The sequence below is a fragment of the Erpetoichthys calabaricus genome, chromosome 3, assembly GCF_900747795.2.
Source record: "Erpetoichthys calabaricus chromosome 3, fErpCal1.3, whole genome shotgun sequence".
NCBI lineage: Eukaryota > Metazoa > Chordata > Cladistia > Polypteriformes > Polypteridae > Erpetoichthys > Erpetoichthys calabaricus.
In genome coordinates, this window is record NC_041396.2 from 205,417,839 (window position 1) to 205,442,275 (window position 24,437).

Sequence of the window (24,437 nt, forward strand, 5' to 3'; positions counted from 1 at the left end):
TGCCAGCCCACCGCAGGGCACACACACACACACACACACACGGGGACAATTTAGGATCGCCAATGCACCTAACCTGTATGTCTTTGGGACTGTGGGAGGAAACCGGAGCACCCAGAGGAAACCCACGCAGACACAGGGGAAACATGTAAACTCCACGCAGGGAGGACCCGGGAAGCGAACCCAGGTCTCCTTACTGCGAGGCAGCAGCACTACCACTGCTCCACCATGTTGCACAGAAGTAGAATACATTAAAAAGGAACACAAGTTCAGAAAAATATGAAAATGATAAAAGTAGAAAAAATGTCTTCCACAATAACATAAAACAAATCTTCTGTATTTTCCCTGTTTATTCAGTTTGCAGTAGCAGGAACAATACTTATCTCAGCAGGATAAAGACTGGTGGGAGAGACAAATACAAAGAAAAACGTTTGGGGGATTCACCCCATATATTGTGAGAATGAGTCACAAACAAGGACTGACTGCAAAGCAAAGGTGGTAGGCTTTTATGGCTGAGGGAAAGAAAGAGGTGGGTCATCTGGAGGGAAACTGAGGTCATCTGTGGGTGTGGTCAGAAGCCAGAAGAGGAAAGGGACTAGGTCTTACTGCTCCTGTAAGAATGGGGGAAGAGGCATTAGCACACCTAAATTACCCCCTGTACCTGTGTTTCAGCATTAGATAGACCCCCCCATCCCGCTGCCTGCCATGCGCACACTTGTGACAGCCGTTGTACACATACTAGCCTCTTCCTCTATTGCAGTCCCCAAGTGGAGGAGCAGATGAGAAACTCACCCTGACACCACTTCAGTAGTGGCAGAGAAGCCCTGCTTCTTCCAGCCATCTCAGTATATAAACCGCACTTTGACCAGAAGAGAACAATCAATGTCAATCCTCTAATTGCCAGTGCCATTACAGCCACAGTAGCATTCATAGGAAAAAATCTTTTTTGTTAAAGGGCTCAGCATTTTGCATTCTGTACTGTATATTTTCGGTTCTTGAATTGACATTATTGCCACAATTAAACAGGGTGAGCCAGACCTCAAACTTTCATCCAGTTCTGTTCTGCTTATGTACAGACAACACAGCCTTGAACTAAATTAGGAAGGTTTGATAAAGATGACTGAATAAATATATTTCAAATAGAAAAATACTGTTATCCACTGTAATTTTGAAATAGAGTAACATATTTAAGGGAGAATTTATTTTTCTAAATTTCAAAACCACTTTCAGTTTGAACTTCAAATTTTAAACAATACATAATAAAGTGCTCTACTGGTTTATTACAAGCACCATATTGACATTAAATTATTATACATCTCCCACTTTCATTCAAGCATTGGTTTATACCACAGTGACCTAATCTGAGTCTACCTATAATTACTTCAACTCTTCTTGAACAGCGATTATTAATTCTGTACGCACATTATGAACCAATTATTTGATACAGATGTCTGCCTTTAATCCTTTTATACAGGCTGCTTTTAAAATCTTATTTTTAATTACAGTACACTTCTCATTTCACTCCTAGCTCAAGGCCCTTCAATATCCAGCTGGCACTTAAAGTAAAGCCTACTTTGCCATTTTGTCTGCAATGTCTTTCTCCATAATTCCTTTGTGGAAAGTCACCGTTATTATGCATTATCAAGCCAGATACCATGTGTTTTATTTCCATATTTAACTCTAGTTTAGAAGGTGTATTTTCAGATTTTAATTTTGCAGGATATCTCAGATACCCACTCCAGGAATTAAACAAGTACCATTAGTTCAGCTGAAAAGACAATCTACTGAATAATCCTTTGGAAGCTGCTTTTTTTAAATTCCATAACGTACAGCACTGCAAATGCTCTGTTATTTAAAACCACTTTCAATCCATCTATATAAAAACTAATAAATCCTCATATTGCCAATCCTGGTAATTCAGGAAAAATAAGTGTGCAATGCAAAAGAATCAAATATTAGAATTTTATCTTCCACTGGTAAATCAAAAGCAAGTCTCACAGAGAATCAGGTTGTCCAGATGAAAATAACCTTATCAATGTTATTCCATACTTATTTAAGTAGAAAGGTGTCACTGATTTTCTTGAATATTTGCAATAAGAATCTCTCCTTGCAGAGTAATTATGAATGTCTGATTAAATGAAGAATGTCCAAGCCGGATGATTCATTCTGTTTTAAATGTGGACAGTAATTGAGATGGTGCTAGTTCCTCTTAAGATATAAATGTAGTTCTTCCATTTTATAAATAAGGCTGCATACTTACGTATGCTATGTAATGAGGTCAGTCTGTCATGTCATATAATGCACTTGTAATGACATCATAAGTATGTAACTTATAATCCCATTGTGTGAAATATGGTGAGCCCGTCAAATAAGTCATGAGCTCACATGAAAATGCTATTTGTAAATTTTGTCAGGTTGTCAATTATTATTTAAATTTGCAATTTTCAATAGTTATATTTTCATAAACTTACTTGTAAAATAAAATCTACTTTAAACTGCCAACTTTTATCACAAATTTCAAGTCATGATTCAGATTTTATTGTCATATGTTGTGAACACCAGGGGTCGGTGTCACCCTGTTAAACCCAACTGACAGATACGCAGACACAGGATAAAAGCACCGAAGAAGCTCTTTTAATTATTTCTCCTTCTTCAAAGTGCCTTTTAAGTACTACCGCCACCATAAACAAGTAAATAAACAACCATAATGAATACATATCTCTCCTCTACTCCTCTCAGCAAGCTTTGTCCACTACCTCCCAACTCTGGCTCGCTTGCTGGGTCTCCATCAGTCCTTTATATAGTCCTTGACCCGGAAGTGCATCTGTTCTTTTGTCCCTGTGACTTGCCAGCACTTCCGGGTCAGATGGAGGACTTGAGGTTTTTCTTCAGCCCGGAAGTACTTTGGGGCTTCCAACCCTGTGACTTGAGAGTACTTGGGAATACAAATCCCCAGATCTTCCTGCAGCGTCTTCTGGCAGCACCCATGGTACCCAGCAGGGCTGTGATGCTGAACTACAGATTCCATGATGCCCTGTGGGAATCTGGGGCACCGCTATGCTGCAGGGAACTCGCCATCTAGCGTCTTGGGGGAGGCAGAGTCCCATTGTAGCTGCCTTCCCCCACCCTTCTCTTCTTTGGGCGTCCCGGCCGGATTGAGCAGCCGGCTGTCCACCAGAATGTATATAGTACATTGAAGTTCTTACTTGCATGACTCCCAGAGGCTAGTAGCAGCAGTACAATACCATCACATGCAATGAATAGAATAGACCACCATACAATATGAAAGTATGGTCTCTGAAAGTATTTCATCACAATGGAAGGAAGTGCCACTGGTCTATAGTCACTGAAACAGACTTTTTATATTTTCTTTGGCAAAGGGATAATATTTGTAATTTTAAAGAAGTCTGGAAAAAGAGATTGAGTCAGTGAAGAATTACAATTGTCTGTGAAAAAGCCAGCTAACTGGTCAGTAAAAATTTTCAAAACACATCCTGAAATTTCTCTCAAAATACTCCAGTGGACTCATTTAGATACTCCCAACATCAACCCACAGAAAGATAAAAAGATGAATAATATAAAGCTGCAAACAATTGCACAGGAGAGTTTGTTGTTGCGTGGGTGTAGAATGCATTATGCTCTTCCTAGACAACAAAACATGGACATGGCTTCATTAGCCTTTAGTTTGCATTAACATTTGTAAACCTTTTCATGTTTTCTGTGAATCAGGTGCGCTGCTTCATTTAGCTTCCAGTTGGCCCCAGAATTTTCATTGAAAGCAACATTTTTATTTCATATGTGCAATGCATACGAGACATTGAAAACGCTGTCAGGATTTTTTGGGTGAAATTCATGCAAACCTTTAAGTCAGTCTTAGTCACTGGCTTTTTGGTCCATTGGAAAAGGCCCACGCCACCCAAGATATTCATTAGGGTATCTTTTTTTAATATGTTTCTGTATGTAAGCACAAGATGAGGCAGCAGGAGCACATGGAGATGCAGAAGATCAGAGTGGTATTGAAGAGCAGCAGAAGAAAAAGACAGGAACCAATGGTCCTGTCACGGTGCTAATTCCACTACTTTGTCTTTCTCACCACAGTACAGTATGTTTCAGTATTTTTAAAGGCTGTTGACCAGCTGAATAAGTGTACACCATGTTAGTATCACAGAGGAACAGGCTGTTACTGTGAGCACAGTCTGATTTACCAGCTCATAGCCAGCATTGGGAAAAGAATGGAAGGAGCATAAACTCATTGCTGTTCATGCAAAACGGATACAAAATGTTTGTGAGATTCTTCTGTGAGGTATGTGTTTTTCTGAGGGGTAAACAGTCAGGCAAAGAAAATGGTGCAGTAAAAAACCTTTGACAACAGTATATCACATAAAAAGCAACTATGTTTGCAGAGAAAAAAAGAACTTCTGGCAACATCATACGTTCATATTAACACTAATTTGTTATGCAATGTTTCCCTTCTTCACAGCATACTTTATTTTTGCAATCCTTTCCATGTCCTGCTCTAAAATGATCTGGAGGGAATTTCATCTAATGCCAATGGATAATATGCACCTTGCATAACCCAAATATTTATCTTGTGTAAAGTTTGATCATTCATCTAACATGTTAACAATGTCCAGATAAACATCCAACTGAATTTATTTAAAGGCTGCTCTTTTAAAAAAGGACAATACTATGCTTGTCAAAATGTTATTTTCTCTAAGTTTTATGTATTGTGATAACATAACTGTTGTTTTTAAAGTTTACTGTTGCTGTAAATACTTTTAAAAATAAAGCATTATATCAAAAAATTAACAGGGAATTGTGAGTTTATGTTGCTAAGTTAATGCATATTACTTTGTGTTCTGTGTGGCTTTGGATCCCACCATTCTGCATTGCAAAGCAGGAAGATAAATCAGAAAAATACCTGATACTGAATTAATTTGAGTAACAAAGTATTAATGGATATTAATCATATACATATACAGTGCATCCGGAAAGTATTCACAGCGCATAACTTTTTCCACATTTTGTTATGTTACAGCCTTATTCCAAAATGGATTCAATTCATTTTTTTCCTCAGAATTCTACACACAACACCCCATAATGACAACGTGAAAAAAGTTTACTTGAGATTTTTGCAAATTTATTAAAAATAAAAAAATTGAGAAAGCACATGTACATAAGTATTCACAGCCTTTGCCATGAAGCTCAAAATTGAGCTCAGGTGCATCCTGTTTCCCCTGATCATCCTTGAGATGTTTCTGCAGCTTAATTGGAGTCCACCTGTGGTAAATTCAGTTGATTGGACATGATTTGGAAAGGCACACACCTGTCTATATAAGGTCCCACAGTTGTCAGTTCATGTCAGAGCACAAACCAAGCATGAAGTCAAAGGAATTGTCTCGAGGCACAAATCTGGGGAAGGTTACAGAAAAATATCTGCTGCTTTGAAGGTACCCAATGAGCACAGTGGCCTCCATCATCCGTAAGTGGAAGAAGTTCAAAACCACCAGGACACTTCCTAGAGCTGGCCGGCCATCTAAACTGAGTGATCGGGAGAGAAGGGCCTTAGTCAGGGAGGTGACCAAGAACTCGATGGTCACTCTGTCAGAGCTCCAGAGGTCCTCTGTGGAGAGAGGAGAACCTTCCAGAAGGGCAACCATCTCTGCAGCAATCCACCAATCAGGCCTGTATGGTAGAGTGGCCAGACGGAAGCCACTCCTTAGTAAAAGGCACATGGCAGCCCGCCAGGAGTTTGCCAAAACAACAACAACAACAACATTTATTTATATAGCACATTTTCATACAAAAAGTAGCTCAAAGTGCTTTACATAATGAAGAAAAAAAAAAAAAGAATAAAAGACAAAAAAGAAATTAAAATAAGACAACCTTAGTTAACATAATAAGAAGTAAGGTCCGATGGCCAGGGTGGACAGAAAAAACAAAAAAAAACTCCAGAAAGCTGGAGAAAAAAATAAAATCTGTAGGGGTTCCAGGCCACGAGACCGCCCAGTCCCCTTTGGGCATTCTACCTAACATAAATGAAATAGTCCTCTTTGTAGTTAGGGTTCTCACGGAGTCACTTGATGCTGATGGTTATACAGACTTCTGGCTTTTAATCCATCCATCATTGTTGGAACATCATGGTGCTTTGGGTAGATGGTGGTGGCACAAGCCACCTGAAGGACTCTCAGACCATGAGAAAGAAAATTCTCTGGTCTGATGAGGCAAAGATTGAACTCTTTGGTGTGAATGCCAGGCGTCACGTTTGGAGGAAACCAGGCACCGCTCATCACCAGGCCAATACCATCCCTACAGTGAAGCATGGTGGTGGCAGCATCATGCTGTGGGGATGTTTTTCCGCGGCAGGGACTGGGAGACAAGTCAGGATAAAGGGAAAGATGACTACAGCAATGTACAGAGACATCCTGGATGAAAACCTGCTCCAGAGCGCTCTTGACCTCAGACTGGGGCGACGGTTTCATCTTTCAGCAGGACAACGACCCTAAGCACACAGCCAAGATATCAAAGGAGTGGCTTCAGGACAACTCTGTTAATGTCCTTGAGTGGCCCAGCCAGAGCCCAGACTTGAATCTGATTGAACATCTCTGGAGAGATCTTAAAATGGCTGTGCACCGACGCTTCCCATCCAACCTGATGGAACTTGAGAGGTGCTGCAAAGAGGAATGGGCGAAACTGGCCAAGGATATGTGTGCCAATCTTGTGGCATTATATTCAAAAAGACTTGTGGCTGTAATTGCTGCCAAAGGTGCATCGACAAAGTATTGAGCAAAGGTTGTGAATACTTATGTACATGTGATTTCTCAGTTTTTTTATTTTTAATAAATTTGCAAAAACCTCAAGTAAACTTTTTTCACGTTGTCATCATGGGGTGTTGTGTGTAGAATTCTGAGGAAAAAATGAATTTAATCCATTTTGGAATAAGGCTGTAACATAACAAAATGTGGAAAAGGTGATGCGCTGTGAATACTTTCCAGATGCACTATATATTAATATATGTGTTATTTCATATAATAAAGTATATATAAATACATTACACCAGTATCTAATATATAACCTGGTATGAATTTTTAACCATACCGTCCACTCCTATGTCCAAATGAAAGGCACTTCATCATAGATAGATAGATAGATAGATAGATAGATAGATAGATAGATAGATAGATAGATAGATAGATAGATAGATAGATAGGACATTATTTGTTCCCGGGAGGAGTTTTTTAAATAAATAAGTACATAAATGGGTAAATCTATATATATAAAAGCCCACCAACTCTAACCCTCCTCCCGCATCATGGGATACGCACGACAGGGCCCTGCCAGCCAACTGTAACCCTCCTCCCGCGTCCACCATCGCTCTCGATCATGCACACTGCCTGCTTATGTGCCCGCCCCCAACTCCTCACGAAACACATCCTGAGTCGCTTTGCTCTGTGCTACAGTCCACATGCACCTCTGAGCCACGTTGACTGTTCATTTTCCTAACATGGCCACCGCTTCACATGTATTTCATGGAAACAACTCTTCTTTCAAGGTTATACAAATTCCTGCATCAGGTAACTGTTTCTTTCTATCAGTCGGATATTTCTGGAAAAATGTTATCGACGAAACTGTTGCTTTCGAACTTCGCAACATGGCTGTAACCTTTGTTTGCCAACATTGCGATAACTTCGGCGACGTGCTGTCCGTTGTTCTGAGTCACGGAAGCATAGTCATACAGTCTGCTCAACAATACGCTGACTACATGAATACTTCCAGAGTTTATGGTGGCGAGGCAGAAATTGTGGCGATGTCCCAAATACTTCCAGCTACTATCACCATTCACGTCCTTCATTCCCCGAAGAATTTCTTAGCAGTCTTGCTCCCACTGGCATGCCGCCGCATAAACTCAAAATTAAAATTGGTTCAGTCGTCATGCTTCTCAGAAACCTCATACCAGCAAGAAATCTCTGTAATGGCACTAGACTGACTGTTACCAGCATTCACCACAATGTACTGAAGTGTAAAACTATCGCAGCTGCTACCTCACAAACTGTCCTTATGCACCAGATTTCCCAGACCCCATCAGATTCAAATTTGCCTTTTACTTTTACACGCAGACAATTTCCTGTTAGATTAGCCTTTGCAATGACAATTAATAAGACACAGGGCCAAACTTTCAAAAAGATATGCCTGTATCTGCCAAAACCAGTTTTCAGTCACGGACAATTGTATGTTGCTCTCTCCAGAGTTCCATCTTTACATTCACTCACAGTCGTATCCTCAAACCCACCCCATTTGGACAACTGTGTCTTTCAGGAAGTGTTCACCCATCAATAAATAATTATACGGCGTGGGTCGGCTAGTAAATAAATAAATAAATACACACACACAGACACATGCCCACAAACACTATATGTTTTGTTATGCTTCATACACATTTCATTGATATTGATTTATTAAAGATATCTTTCCAGTAAATAAAACTAATTGCAAGGAAAATTACTAACTGCACACATTTGTTTCTAAATGTATTTTTTCCAGTGTGCATTTGTCAATGGACTCTTTTGTCTGCATGTTATTCTTGCGCAAGTGAAATTAATTTATAGCATCAAGAGTTATACCTAAAAATTTAAATTCTGATCTTCACTTTTCTGTGTTTTATAAAAGCAAAGTAGAAGACTCCAGAATATTACATATACTGATACCAATTTGCTGCCTATTACTCCTTCATCTTCATGATGAATGTCTGAATTTTTAGGAAGAAAAGCTGATATTAATTTTTCGATAACCTTCAGGCAGATAGTGCTTGATAGTAATGCTTGCAGAATTTAGGGAATAAATGCTTTTACTCTACTAAATGAGACTAGCTTTCCTCTATTTAAAATGAAAGATCAAATCATTTTAATCCAGTCATAACCTTATCCATGCTTGTAAAGGTGGTGCAGTTAAGAGAAATCTGTGTAAAACAGGTGGCTCAGTGGTTAATGCTGTTGGCTCACAACCTTGCAGCATGAGCCCCACTTTGTGTTTTTGACTATTCCAATTTTACCATACATGTTTAAAACATACAGATTAAGTGAATTGATGACTTTAAATTGGCCTCCTGACCTGGAAGTGTTTCATTTAGTACATCTTTACACTACTGAAAGCTGGTTCAAAAATAAATGGATGGATTGAACTAGAAATGGGTGTTGAATTTTCATTGCTGCCTTAAGATTTTAAAACAGTCAAATTACACTGGGTATTTAGAATGTGTTCAAGCTTACCTAGGTTCAAAATTATGCCATCTGATAATTTACAAAAGAAAAATAAACTACGTAAAAAACACTGGCTCTGTTGTCATTTTAAACATGTGTAACTTCACATTATAGGATTAGGCTTTTAAAATGCTTTTTCAGAAATGTACACTTCTAATTACCACTCTAATTACAATGTTCAAAATACTGACCATTGGATTTTGTGAGAAGATGCCTGGCTGACAAAAGACTGCTATGGGCTGGGACACCAACAGGGCACATTTAACTCCCACAAGACACATAGAAGTGTATTTTAAGGTCTTGTTACATAATAGTAAATGAGTAATAGATGCATTTTTGCAGTACATAAACTAAAGTGTTACCCAATGGTCTAACAGTGTGCACTAGAGGGCATATATTTCCATGTGTGAACATCGCTCTGTTAAGGGAAAGATAGCTGAGAGGTGTAAAATTCTCCACAAAAGTAGAGCTACCCAACCTCGAAAGTGATAATGGGGTGTGACCAATCCATCTTGAGGTTTGAACTTGCCTCATTTGGAATTTAGAGTCAGGATTTACTTTCAGGTGAAAGTAAATCAGTGGATGGATGAGATCATGGTCAAGTGAGAGGTGGAAAGAGAAATTCAACTTTTGACTTGGGTAAATGTATTGTATGAGCCTCTACGCCAGATCGACAGGGGGTGAAGTGCTGTTGAGGTTGATCGTCTGTGTGGCATAGGCACATTCTCATGGTGTCTAGAGTTTCTTCCCAAATTCCTAAAGATGTGCAGATTAGATTAACTGGTATTTCTAAAATCGTCTCAGTGTGGATATGTACATCAGTGATGTCAGTAGAGCAATAATGAGTGTGATTCATCGATTGTTTTACCAGGGCTGTTTCCTGCTCTGTGTCCTCAGCTGCCATGATGGCTCTGGTCTTTGTAGACCCTTGTATGAATTAGGTCTTATAACGTTAATAGTACCAATAACACTGTCTGAACTGTTTTTAGGATGAACTGCAGTTATTTCTATAATTAACTTCATTCTTTAAACATGAAGTATTTAGTGAACGCAGTGCCAATCTTTGATAGTTAGTAGCCTGAATGTGAGGTAGGAAAGGAGTTTAGAAAGTGCAATGCGTCACAACCAACACATATTTTGCAAAAAAAAACTTATATTACATCGTGACGTACAGCTCAATTAACCACATTATATCGCACGCAAAGGTTATCCATATGCATCCGCATTTTGCAAAAATAAAAAACAATAACATTCAAAACGCAGGAGGAACTACACAAATAACCGTCATCAGTTCAATTTTAACGTATACATGTACATCTACAAACATTATATCAGCTACTCCTCGCTTTCGCTCCAACTATCCTCTCTCAACACCGTGATTGGTTTGTTTAATCACGTGACGCTTAGGTCAAATGCGAGAGGTCAGAAAGAGCTTTCAATTACAAGTTTTAGGAAATCGAAGTGGAAATGTTGACTGCAATGTGAGATACTCGTGATTTATTTTTCTCGTCATTGATTGTCTGCATGTAAAGGATAAGAAGTGGGGCATGTGTCAAGGAGGAGCTGCTTTGACGCCATGAAGTACGATTTTACTGTCAAGCTGTAGATAAGATGCTCTATACATATATTCGTATATGTGTGGGTTTGTTAATTTTTAAGACGTCGTAATACGCTGTTTTTAATTGTGTTCTCTTGATTTTCTAGCGTAAGAGTTCTCTCTTTGCGTATCCGGGAAAGTGTGGGAGTATCTAATTCAATTCTGATTTAACAGTAAAATTATTTTACGCCTGTCTGGTTCCTACATTTGTATTTATGCGTATGAAACGGAAAGCGTATGTATTTGTTGCGTTGCGATTGCACAGTGGTTAACGCTGCTCGATTTCTGCTACAATTACAAGAACCTGAGTTTTGCCTTGCTGATTTAACCCTATATATCTATGAATGTGAGCGTGATTGTGCTCCGACGTCAAGTTTCAAAAACTGAAGCCTGAAAATGGATGGCAGTTTAATTTATTTTTTTCTTCGATGGTACGTATTTGTATGGCCAAATTAGGGAAGCACTATTGCGCAATACAACATAGTCGCAGAGGAAACTTGGGGTTCAAATTGGGGTCATGCATCTCTTCTATAGAAAGCTGAAATTGTCCCAAAATCCCAATGATCCAAGCCCAACATGATCACTCCGGATCTGCAGTGAAGGTGGCTTAGCACTTGTGCCCAACAGTTCGCTTCTTGAATTTGTATGGTTTACTGATGCAGCAAGTTTGAACATACATTTTCCAGTGCGTCCTTATTCAGATAAGTGATTTTGTTTTTTGTTTGGGCGCGTCTTCCTCTGCATTGTTTAACAATTACAGTATGGCTACAGTAAGAAGAATTATAACAGATTAATGTTAAAAGCTGGAATAGAGTTTTTGAGTATGCCTATTTTATATTTAGGGATATCAGAATTCTTCAGTAGTCTCATGAAATCTGCGATCTCGTCAATTATGCATATATTCGTAAAATATATTGTACAATAAGAATTTCACTATTTCCTAAAATGCTGCATTTAAGAAAGGCATGTCAGAAATAAGTAGATTTGTTCTTGGCTAGTTAGAACAACTTTTTTCTATTTCAACATGTCCTTTCAATTCTGTGTTTTTGCTTTGATTGTAGACAATGCCCTTTGAAAATGTTTACATGATTTGCTCAAGAGGAATGTCCAATGTAGGACCAAACATTAAAGTTTTTCCACAGTGGAAGAATATATGTGAGTATACATTGTAAATTATTGCATTGTTTATTTTAAGTTTTTACAGGTTTATTATGTAGAGTACTGTGAAATTCTTACCTGTATGTGCTAAACAATGTGCAATACGTCAATTGTCTACGCCATTCTGATAATCAAATATAACTAAATATCTCTAAAAATTCAAAATGTTCTGTCTTCCTTACCTGAAAAATATCAAGAACATTATTTGCTGTAACAGATTATTAGAGGAATAATTTACCATCAAAGTTAATAATCTATATTCTACTGTTCCATAGTCTGCACCCTTTCAAATGTTAAAGTACAATTGTTTATTTCAGAAAGGGGAATACAAGCATGTTAAGTAATTGTTAAAATTCTGTAGCAATTATTTAACATTATTATTTATGAAACAAGAATTTTCATATTCTATACCAATACCACTGAAATTTGATCATACTCTTTCGATACCATGGCAAAAACAGAAATCCCATTCAGTGGCTTTTTATTAAATTACCTGTTTTAATTGTAGTGACCAATATTGTGCCATTTTTCATAACACAATATAAAATATGTAAATACTAACAGTAACAACTTTAAAACACTGGTATTGTAAGATTTATTTTTGAATAATTAAATAATTAGTTGGTTAAATAAACTAAAGGGTAATATTTAACAGATTAGTCATATTGATTCAAATTTCAAATGTCAGAAAGTCATGTAATTTTCCAAATCTGTCCCAACATTTTTTTTCTTTTGTCAGTTTTACGTGAATTCTTTATTGAAGAGCTCCTGTTAAACAGTGTTTGTTTTGATGTTTTCAGGGTGTCCTATGTATACATTAACGAATGGTAGTTTGCTTTTAAAATCAAATGACATATTCAGGGCGGCACGGTGGCGCAGTGGAAGCGCTGCTGCCTCGCAGTTAGGAGACCCGGGTTCGCTTCCCGGGTCCACCCTGCGTGGAGTTTGCATGTTCTCCCCGTGTCTGCGTGGGTTTCCTCCGGGCGCTCCGGTTTCCTCCCACGGTCCAAAGACATGCAGGTTAGGTGGATTGGTGATTCTAAATTGGCCCTAGTGTGTGCTTGGTGTGTGGGTGTGTTTGTGTGTATCCTGCGGTGGGTTGGTTCCCTGCCTTGTGCCCTGTGTTGGCTGGGATTGGCTCCAGCAGACCCCCGTGACCCTATGTTCGGATTCAGCGGGTTGGAAAATGGATGGATGGATATTCAGTGTTTTCACATTTGTATTTAGCAATGCAGTTCTCTGTTTTGCGTATCCTACTAACTGAGTGTTTTGGCGATTTACACATCTGTTAACTCATTATATGTTGTATTAATAGGGAGATATGCCTTGTCCTTTTGAAGCATTGAAACACTAACTAAATTTTATTTTGGTAATAACACCTGGAGCTGTTTATCTCCTGATCAGTGTAAACAAGCCAAATTCACTTCATTTGAACCTTGTCTCGATGTTTACGTACTAAAACTTTTGTTAGTGCTGACAGATCTTTCACTTGCCACAATCATATATGCGAAACTGTGTACATCGGTTAGAAAATGGACGGGTGCTTGGACTGATGTACATCTATAGAAGAGCTCATTACAATCAGAGTATGAATGTGAAGCTAACCGTCATATATTGGGACTGTGTAGAACACTATTAAAAGTGACTAAACTCCTTTATCTTTTCATTTCCTCTTAGAAATGATTGACAGTACAAGTTAAACAATTACACCTTATCTGATCAGTGACATCAATTCACTTTCAAAACCGGTTCAAACCAGTTACTAAAAAAATTACATAATGGGATAAAACTAGCAATAACTCAAGCCTGTTTTTTATATATATACGAGCTGTATATACCCGGCGTTGCCCGGGGCAGAAGTAACGTAATCGGTCAAACACTTACATATATACCAAAGTAAACCTAATCGGTCAAACAGTTACATATATAAAAAAAACCGAACCTAATCGGACAAACAGCTTCATATATACAGAAGCGAACCTAATCGGACAAACAGCTAATCTATATACATAAGCAAACCTAATTGGTCAAACAGTTACATAAATACAAAAGCAAACCTAATCGATCAAACAGCTTCATATATACAGAAGCGAACGTAATTGGTCAAACAGTTATGCATGTGCAGAATGATTTTACAAACATTATGCGTGTTAACAATCATTAAAAAGAAAAGATTGAGGAACTGTTCTTCTATATGTGATGAAGCCACTAATAAGACAGATTTTTTTCAGGACCCAGCTGTTTCATAACTAAACTACTGCCACCCCAAAGTAATGCCTAATAGTGGTTTTTGGGGTAGCTGTGGAATAAAAAGGGTGTTTTTTAGTCAGTAAGAATCTGACACTACCCTTCAGTACGGGCTGAAGGGTGCCTATGTAAGGTTTTACATCCTTCCCGTATGGAAAAAAAAAAACATACTAAACTTTTTTTTCATCATTACAGATAATCTCAGTCAAATCGAAGTACGCATTCTCAATTTATTTTTATCTAATTTTTACTTTTTCACAAAGCCATCCCATGCCAATTTGTATGAATAAACTTTTGCTAGAGAGTTAGCAAAAGTTTATTCATGCACATATTTTAATACGGATAATCTATCTCTAATCAAGGTTCTCATTTTCATTCTAATTTAAAATAATAATACTCATTTTTTTCTTCTGTTTTAGAAAAACCAATCTATGCCACCTACGTCTTCGTCAAGTCAGCTTCATCCAGCTTCATCACATATAGAAGAAGAGTTCCTCAATCTTTTCTTTTTAATGATTGTTAACACGCATAATCTTTGTTAAATTATTCTGCACATGCATAACTGTTTGACCAATTAGGTTCGCTTCTGTATATATGAAGCTGTTTCATCGATTAGGTTTGCTTTTGTATTTATGTAACTGTTTGACCAATTAGGTTTGCTTATGTATATAGATTAGCTGTTTGTCCGATTAGGTTCGGTTTTTTTATATATGTAACTGTTTGACCGATTAGGTTTACTTTGGTATATATGTAAGTGTTTGACCGATTACGTTACTTCTGCCCCGGGCAACGGCGGGTATATACAGCTCGTTTCATATAAATATAAATTATTAAACAGTAAAATCTTCTTCTGTAATTTGCTACCGTGGCAATTTGTGTGTCTGTCCAGGATTTTAAATGACCTGTAGCTCGCAAACCGTTGCACCTATACACTTGAAATGTGGTACACATATAGTACGTCACGTCTACTATCCGCTTTATGGGTGATGATTGTTTTAGTCTTTTTATCTTTATTTTATTTTATTGTACAATCAAGTGCTATCTGCGCACAGCAGGGCAGCCGTGGGCGGATGCGTATGGTGTATTCACTCGATGTTATCGTGCATTGCGCTGTCAGTGGTATTTTGATAAAAGAATTTGAACAACATATAAGAAGCGTATAAATTATTAAACAGTAAAACATTAACATTTAAGAAGTAAAGTTACATTAAGTACTACTGCTGTGCCTTCGGGTATACCTCATTTTTTGTTTGCCCATTACATGCTTAAATGTATAAATTTTTTGGTGCACCTACCCGAGAACACGCGACATATAACCGAGCGTGGGAGAAGCATGGATTTTAAACACGCGTTGAGTTGATGTGCTGGTCTCCCTCGTGAAATAACTGGTAATGTTTGACTAAAATCTACAGCGAGTAAAACGACATTAGCTCCTATTTTTTTTTTTACGATATCTGAGATGTTGCTTTTTTCGGTTCAAGGCTTCATAAGCTCTTTTATGTTGTATGGTGTACTTATCCCAAACCATCATCTTTGAATGTTGCAAGACTTTCGCCTTGTATGTAGATCGGGGTAATTACATTCATTGCATTCCTAGTCTGAATCACAATGTGATTGTATGGCTGGTTACCTGGCACTGTAGGGTTGCCACCCGTCCTTTAAAATACGGAATCGTGCCGCGTTTGAGAATGAAATTGCGCGTCCCGTTTTGAATCAATACTGGACGGGATTTATCCCGTATTTTTTTTATCATTTTTTTTTTAAAGCAGCGTCTCATGCAAATCATCCCGCACGCATTTTATGAAGATGCCTCCTTTCCTACTTTTGATTGGGTAATACTTGATGTCATCGTTAGTTTGATTGGTGTTTTTAACTGTCCAGTGAGTAGGGCGTGTCTTTCAACCGTAAGCAGATTTTTTGCACTGGTATCACTGACCTCGGCGACGTTATACGTCAAAAATAAATTACGATAAATGACGATTTTAGCGATACTTTATTACGACGGCGGCTACATAGACACGATCAAATAAAAACAAAAAAATCAAATAATCATTCTACACTTTCAAAACGTCGAAAAAAACGACGGAATGAAAAAAAGGCCCACCCGACGACCCACCCATTCCATTTTTATATATATAGATATATATATATATATAGATAGATATATGTATATATATATATATGTATATGTATGTGTGTGTGTGTGTGTATAATATAAAACACAAGTACAATTTTTGCACCTGCTCGCTGCAATTCTCTTCCACAAACACAAACATTCCCAGACATGACCTCTGCTGTTTTTCTTTTCAACATGTGTTGATGTGGTGCTTTATCATCAACAGTTTGAGACATTTTTACATGTTTATCATGTATTGTTGTGACTGCCCAAGTAATTCATCTACATGCAGTCAGGCATGAGTGGAGTACCTACTTTCTAGGTACTACTGATACTGTAAGAAAGCTGGTACGGTTACGTTTTAGGAACTTTAGTACCAAAGTATTGTTTTTTTGTGCCATCCTTACTCTTAACTATGTAGCTGATATCTTCAGAGTTGTAAACTTGTGAAAAATAAAGTTAAAAAAAAAAATAAAAATAATAAATAAAATAATAAATAAAAATAAATAGCATGTGCCTTCTAAAATGTTTTGATCAGACTCTTAATTGTGGACTATTAGATGATTTAATATAAACCTTTTCTTGATTTGACTTTTTACTTTTATATGTGAGCTTGGTTTACAGACTGTAACCTCCCTTTGTAACAATAATGCGCAATCATATGGAAAAGAAAGTACACCACCCTCTTACAGTCTATGGTTTTGCACAAACAAAATTCTGTCTGTCATATATGTATGTATCAAAACATCAATTAATTTAGTCCTCATCAAGTTTTAAAACAAGATATGTAAGCAACAAGTTGGCACAGTGGTTATCACAGTATCCTCATGGTTTAATTGCTAATTGGTTTAAGCAGATTTGAAAATATAATGCTAAAGGAGTACTCCACCAAAATTTCTATTTTTTTATATGTTACTCACACAAGGAGTTTGTAGTGATGGCCAAGAAAAATTATAATCTCACATTTTCATGCAGAATGGAGATAAATGTTTATTGTGTAATGCAAGCCAATGGTGACCAATGCTGTAAAACGACACTGTGAAAAACATCCACAGGGGAAAAAAAAAAAAAAAAAAAATAGTGTTAACTTGTGTTGCGTAATCCAATCCAGTCAATATGCTCAAAACATGCAAAATTTATCACATCATAACAATACCCATAAGATTGCTTTTTTGAATAGAAAATCTACCTGTCCACCTCATTCTTTGGTCACAAATCCTGTATTCAATTCATAAAGGCATAGCCATAGATCCCCCCATTACAAGCAACTGACTATATTACATTAATCAAAACAGTTTTTACATCACTTGAGTTGGAATCGGATCTCCATGAAAGCTATTTCAGTTACCACAAGCCTATTTGGGTATAGTTTTTAACTACATAATATTGTAAAACACTATGCAACACATGGATTTTATGTACTCCACTAATACCTTTAATTAAATTCATTTTATTAATGTAATTATTTATCGCTGTTATTTTTGAATATGACTCATAGCTCCAAAATTTTAATAAACATTTGTTTTTCTTTGAAGCTTATAATGAAAAATAAAAACTGCTCTGACTTTAAAAGCAGTGAACTAAGTATTTGAGTGTGCCTAAATACTAAACTATGTGTTCATTTTCTAACTCCTTGTTATTTACTTTTTGTGGGTGGACATTGGTCAGCATAATGATTGAAATTATTCTTATTTTCACAAACCTAATTTTTGTTTTTTAGCAACTTGGCGGTTAACACTGCTACCGGACAGATCTGTCATCCCAGGTTTAAATCCCAGACTTAGTGGTTGTCTTTTTGGAATTTACTCATTCTGCTTGTACAAGTAAGCCCGCGATTCGCTAGCGAATCGGAAAATCCAAGAATGGCAATCAGTTTCTGTTCTGTCCGATATCTGGATGGATGACATATCATGGAGGGTGGGTGCGTCTGGGGAAATGTCATTTAATTACATAAGCATATCTGTAGTAAAGTGGTCTCGTTTTGTGGAGACGTGATTCCGTTGCCTTTGCTGACACTGACTGCTGGCAGAGTGGAGCACAGCAAGTTCAGTTTACAGGTTGTGATGTTCGTGTGCCAGCCACCGAGTCTGGGAAGCCGCTGGGTTAGAGTCTGTGACCGTTATGTGATCTATATTACTGGCACAGTGGATTAGAGCAAGTGTAGCTCACAGGTTGTGTTGTTTGGGCGCCACGTTCTGACTCTGGGAAGCTGCTGCGTTTGACTCTGGGGCATGTGCCAAGGTGCATTACGTTGTGTTATTTGGGCGCCACCTACTGACTCTGGGAAGCCGCTGTGTTCGATTCTGGGGCAGGCGCCACCGCGTTTTGGGACGCCGCTGCGTTTGACTCTGGACTCTGGGGCGGGCGCCAAACTGAATGACCATTATGTGATCTACATTACTGGCACAGTGGATTAGAGCAAGTGTAGTTTACAGGTGGTGGGCTCGTTGCAGTGCGGCAGTGCGTGTGACATCCGGTTTACAACCTTCTCGTTTCTGTGTTTTCTGTGGCTGTGTCGTTAGCTATGGGCGGGCTCGTTGCAATGCCGCAGTGCGCGTGCGCTTCGATGCGCCCTGCATCTATCTGGTTTACAACCTTCGGTTAGTAATATGGATCTGCATGATTTTTTTCTTCAGGTTTTCTCCCACATCATTTTGTTTGTTTGGTTAATTGGCTATCCTCAGTTGGTTGTGTATGGGTATGCCTGACTAGGCCCTGTGATTGAGTGGCACAAGGATCCAGGGCTGGTTCTACTATTGCAATAAAATTTGTATCCCTGATTTGAATAAAGTGCGTTTGTTTGCAAAATTTTTATTACTCTTTATATAAACATTTTTAACACTTTTCAATGAGTAGCAACACTTTTTAGTGCTGCCTCACATTTCAAAAAAGAAGGGTTATTATTACAACTTTGTGAAAACATCACACAGTGACAGTATTCTTGTGTTTGTGTGTGTGTTTATCTGTGGGTACACCTCTTCTAACCCAACATCCCAAACATAATCAAATTTAAGTGGTACATCTGCATTGAAGGTACCATCGATCTTTGTGTTCTGTTTGAACAAAAATGGATGGGTAGAAGATTGCATGATCTTAAACTGCACAGTCCTCAATTATTTAGTTTTTTTTTTTTTAATTTTGCATTGAGGCATAGATTAAAAGAACTGAATTTGTTTCAATTGTTGATTTAAGTGAATGAATGCATTATGTATTTTAATTATATTAATAAATATACACCTATTAATATTTTGTGTTCTTAGATTTTAAAACCCCTGTCTTAAATTATTAACATTATTTAAATTCTGAAACCCAGTTAATCTAATTCAGGGTCACAGGTTGCAGCTTCAAGCACAGTAAATGATACCAGTCAATAGCAGTTTAGACCTGTTATTTAACCTACCCTACTCATCTTTTGGGATGTGGGATCAAAATAGGAATACCTAGTATAAAATCCGCTAGACTCCATACCAACAGCACAAGCACGAGTGGGATTCAAACCCAGGACATTGGATCTGTGAGGTGGGATTGCTAATCAATATGCCACTGTGCCATCCATCTTAATGATTGTTTTACTCTTTTTTTTTTTTTTTTTTTTTTTTTTTTTTTTTAGGGAAAATTGCCAAGATTACTGGGGCTGTTCTTTTAGGGTAAGTTAAATTAGGCAGATTTATTTGTAATGACTATGAAATAGTTGTCTTTTTTTGTAGGCTTAAGCACTAGATCATATGTAATTATCTTATAAAACATATAGCAATTTATAAAAACTTTTTGAATCATACGTGGAAAAATTGCAGATCTGTTTCTTAATCATTAAATATGAATATAATATACTTTGTTTTCCAGGGGCTGCTTGTTTTTCACTTATGAAGTCATATCATTGAGCAGAGCAGTTACTCTTAATACTCAAGCAGTTGAGCAAGAGAAGCACAAGTCCTACATTTATTTAGACTCTATTCATTTCAAAGATCAGGATACACTTGGTATGTTTGCTTAAAATTCATTTTCATGTTGCAGTATTGATTATGTGTTACTAAAATTTATGGGGTTTTTTTGTATTTTTTCCCCCCAGTTTCCCCAAGTATTTTATTCAAACAGAATTTCAAAGAGCATTAGCCTCATAATAATTAGTTACGTGCATATTAAAGTGTAGCCTTGATATTGGACCCACTGTACCACAACATTGTTTTTTTTTTTTTTTTGTTTTGGGTGGGCCATGGCCACATTGGACGTGACAGAAAATCAAGATTATGGTTGAAACTACAAAGTGTGTCTTAAATAAATGCTAAATGGCTGTATACAGTAGTTTCCATATGCTAGTATACAATAAAATACAATACAGTTTAATTTATTTTAGTATAGTCCAAAATTACACAATGAGTGCTACAATGGGCTTTATCAGGCCCTGCCTTTTGACAGCGCCCCCAGCCTTGACTCTCGAAGAAGACGGGGGGGAAAAAATAGCAGAAATATTGAGAAAGGCAGTTCAGGGAGAGACCCCTTTCCATGTAGGTTTGGAGTGCAGTAGGTGTCAAAAAAATTTGGTCATTACAATACATAGAACAGAACACTAGTAATCCTCAATACAGTATAATAGTGCAATAGAAATATTACAAGTACAGAGCAGATTTCAACAGTAGATGATACCACATAATAGGATTCAGATTTGTTCAGAGTCCTGGAGACCTCAGCCATCAAGTTGCCTCCCCCTATTGGCCATTCCACAACTGAGTCAGTGCTGGGTCAGTCAATCCGATGAAATAACCCCTCTATCCGATGATTGCTGTGATCCTCCATACATAAAATATGGCATTGCATAAATTATCATTTGTGTTGGCGTCACAGACGATGAATTCCATCTAAATCTGATGTATGCATAATTTATTCCACAGCAGAACCAGTGGATACAGTAAAACTGTTGAGAGATCACTGGGACTATGAACAGAGGTGACACTTGCCTGCTGCTAATTAAACTGGCATACGTCAAAGATATTATAGAATTACTTATAAAAATGAGAGAATTATATATCCATACATGGACAAGAGGGAACATTTGTCATGAAAGGTAATTGTTTGTCTAAGACACAGTTATTGCTTGTTGAAAAATTTATCTTTCTCAAGCATATCCCTGAATTTGTTACAAGTCTTGATTCCATTTGTCTAAAGGGACAAGTGTGACATTGCGAGTTGGCTCCACGCTACCAGTTCCTTCTGGGAGTATCTTGAACCTGCCACCGTCGAGAACGTTACCAATGGGTAGGTGTAAAAAGGTACTCGGCGCTTTTATTAAAAACCATTCCAAATAAACAGTGCTCAAAAGGTGCACTGCAAAGGTTTTCCATAAATACATAGTCCATAAAAACAGTGATGATCAGCGAGATCCAGAATTTAAAACAAGAAAAATCAACACAAATCAATCAATATTCCATCCGTTGAGCCCAGCACAACTCCTGCTTTGTCTCCCTGGCTCACCCATTCATTACTTGTTTAGCTGACGGAGACATCTGCTGCCACAGTGTCACCAGCCAGACCGCCTCTTTACACGTGGGAAATACACATTCCTCAGCATTTCTAAGTATGAGGCAAGATTTATTGATGCCAGTCAAGTGTCTTTCAACTGATAATGGCAATCTTAACCATCACAATGCATTTTTCATAACGCCACAGTATGACAGACAAGTTATCCACAAGTCAGTGAAGGAGTCTTGATATCAAGACTTACCCTGTACTATATTAGCTACTCTGCCAGAAGGAAGTGTTTTTAAAATAAACAAACAATTTCTGAGTAGGAGTTTTTTTTTTTGTGACAACTGCCATTTTTTAATTACTTTTTTTTAAATAAATCATTGTGAAATATTTTCTTCTAAAATAGCTATAAATAGTTCTGAAATGTTTCCTTTTATCCCTTGCCTTAAAATATTTCATCCAGATATGTCATCTTTAGTCCTGGAATCTGTGATTTGGAATTCATTGGAATTTTTCTGTTATTTTTTTTAAATTAAATTGTAGTAAATACTGCCCATATATTCAAAAATGGTCAGCTAAGTGTATTCTGTATTTTAATGCATAACCTCTGGAAGTGAATTGCAGTAAGTTACTTGGTGTTTATTATATGCTAAAGATATATGACTAGATCTTTTTCCATTCGTTTCTTAATAAAAAGAAAATCTCTGAAACCACCCATATGACTTAATTTGCAGGAAAAAACACACACATTTGTAAGTTGGGGTTATATGTACCAGTTTGCCTTCAACTTTGTGAACCTTAACTGTCACCTGATTTATCAACACTATATTAGCCATTTCTGCAGTGTTGCTAAAATCAGGATCTGAATTATGTTTGGTGGAAGATAATCTGAGATCGAACTGTATCTGAATATTTAAGGTTTGCATTTCCTGTCCTGAAACTCTGTTATAGCTGCAGTAACTCTGGCTTGAGACACATTTTTCTCTAACTTTTCATTGTCTTGTACATCAGCATTTATTAAACCTGATGAATTTCCTCATTTTTGACATATTGGCTCAATATAGCACTTTCAAAAGTGTGTGTGTGTGTGTGTGCATAACCCAAAGTGTTTTGATATCTGTTGTTTGTACAAAAACGTATGCTTTGCTAAGGTTTATCTAACACCTTACTCAAATCAGAATTACATTTAATTTAAAACTAATTTTTACATACCTTTTTAAAAACGCCATATTTGGAATTGTAATAAAAAAGCAAATTACAAGTTTGTTAAACATATAGTAGTACTTGTTTAAATAAATCAGAAATCACTCCCAAATTCATCTGGAGGACAGAAAAAGAATAAAACTTTATTTAAAGTTGCTACTTAGAGGCATTGAGATATCTAAAAGAATAACAACAATTCATCAAGGTAAAGCAATTGAGGATGACATCAGTACATGTCTGCCAGATTCTAAAGAATTCTTGAACTGCTGTTCACAAAATTAAACTTATTTCTATAATTTTCAGTTAAACAGGAGATCCTATCCCATTATGTTATTTTAGGCGAGTCAGGATTCTTCCAGCTGATTAAGATGGTATGCTAGCAATACAATATACAGTATGTTATCACAATGGGTTTCTCAGGGTAACACTAGAAGGAATGTTACTACTTAAACAGTGATATTACAGGATTAGAGATTATCCTGAGTCCGTTACTGTGTAATAATTAAATATTTTATTCCATTAAGGTCATCAAAATGGCACCTAATAACACAGGTGCCTAATTACTTCACTCACAACTACTTGTAGTCTTTATTCAAATATATTTTAGGTACTTTGAACTTACAAAAATTTATGTGATGTACAATTTTGATTTTGAGTTAGATTATGTTTTGTACAGAAAAAATATATTTCAGAACTGACTTGCATCCATTCATCATCTGAAAGGTCTTGTTCAAGTGCTGTCTCAAATTATCTAGTGCCACACTCTTTTGCAAGAGGTATAGTTTAGGGATACTACCCTTCTACTTTTATTGCAGTTAGTGGCTTTATGGTGAGGAGTTTTTTTTTTTTTTTTTTTTTTTTTTTTATGGTTTTAAGCAAAGTAGTAAGATAAATATTTTAGTGATGGGTTATATTTAAGATTCAGTCATTCAAACGATACAAATATATTACCAAGAGAAAAATCATTATAGGTTTCAATCACAAGAGCATTCCATGCTTTATGAATTGTAGAAATGCATGATTGTCAAGTAAGAGTACAATTGACAGTAAAATCTTAACTTGAATTTTCTCTTGCTTTAGTACCATATTCTAAATAACTCTTCTTACATTTTAAAAGTATAGAATGTAATAATTGTTGCACAGTGCTCAACATTAGATCGTTATCTTGAAATGACTATACTAAGACATTGTTTTTTGTTGATATTAAAACGTGTATTAAGAACATTTGAAACACTATTTTATAAGGAAGAATACACATTCGTAAAAAATCAAAAGGCAAAAGATTTGGAGATAAGACTATGGGATAGGAGATGGGGAGAAACTTGATGTTTGAGGTTTACCCTGTAAGTGTTTTTGGATTGTTGTCTTTTTCTTATTTTTTAGAAGGTTGGTCATCATA

General features: G+C 36.9%; 1 protein-coding gene across 3 annotated transcripts in view; it reads left to right on the top strand.

The window, feature by feature from the left end:
• Nucleotides 1–10,662: 10,662 nt before the first annotated feature.
• Nucleotides 10,663–24,437, top strand: part of serac1 (serine active site containing 1) — a 49,122-nt gene continuing 35,347 nt past the window's right edge. The window contains exons 1-4 of one of the 3 annotated variants that reach the window (XM_028797708.2): nucleotides 10,663–10,835; nucleotides 11,913–12,006; nucleotides 19,983–20,019; nucleotides 20,216–20,352. In XM_028797708.2, coding sequence (XP_028653541.1) covers nucleotides 11,916–12,006; nucleotides 19,983–20,019; nucleotides 20,216–20,352 — 265 coding nt within the window. In that variant the 5' untranslated portion in view covers nucleotides 10,663–10,835; nucleotides 11,913–11,915. Of the gene's footprint in view, nucleotides 10,836–11,160; nucleotides 11,283–11,912; nucleotides 12,007–19,982; nucleotides 20,020–20,215; nucleotides 20,353–24,437 lie in introns of those variants that run through there. The other 2 variants (XM_051924545.1, XM_051924544.1) reach the window with 2 other exon arrangements.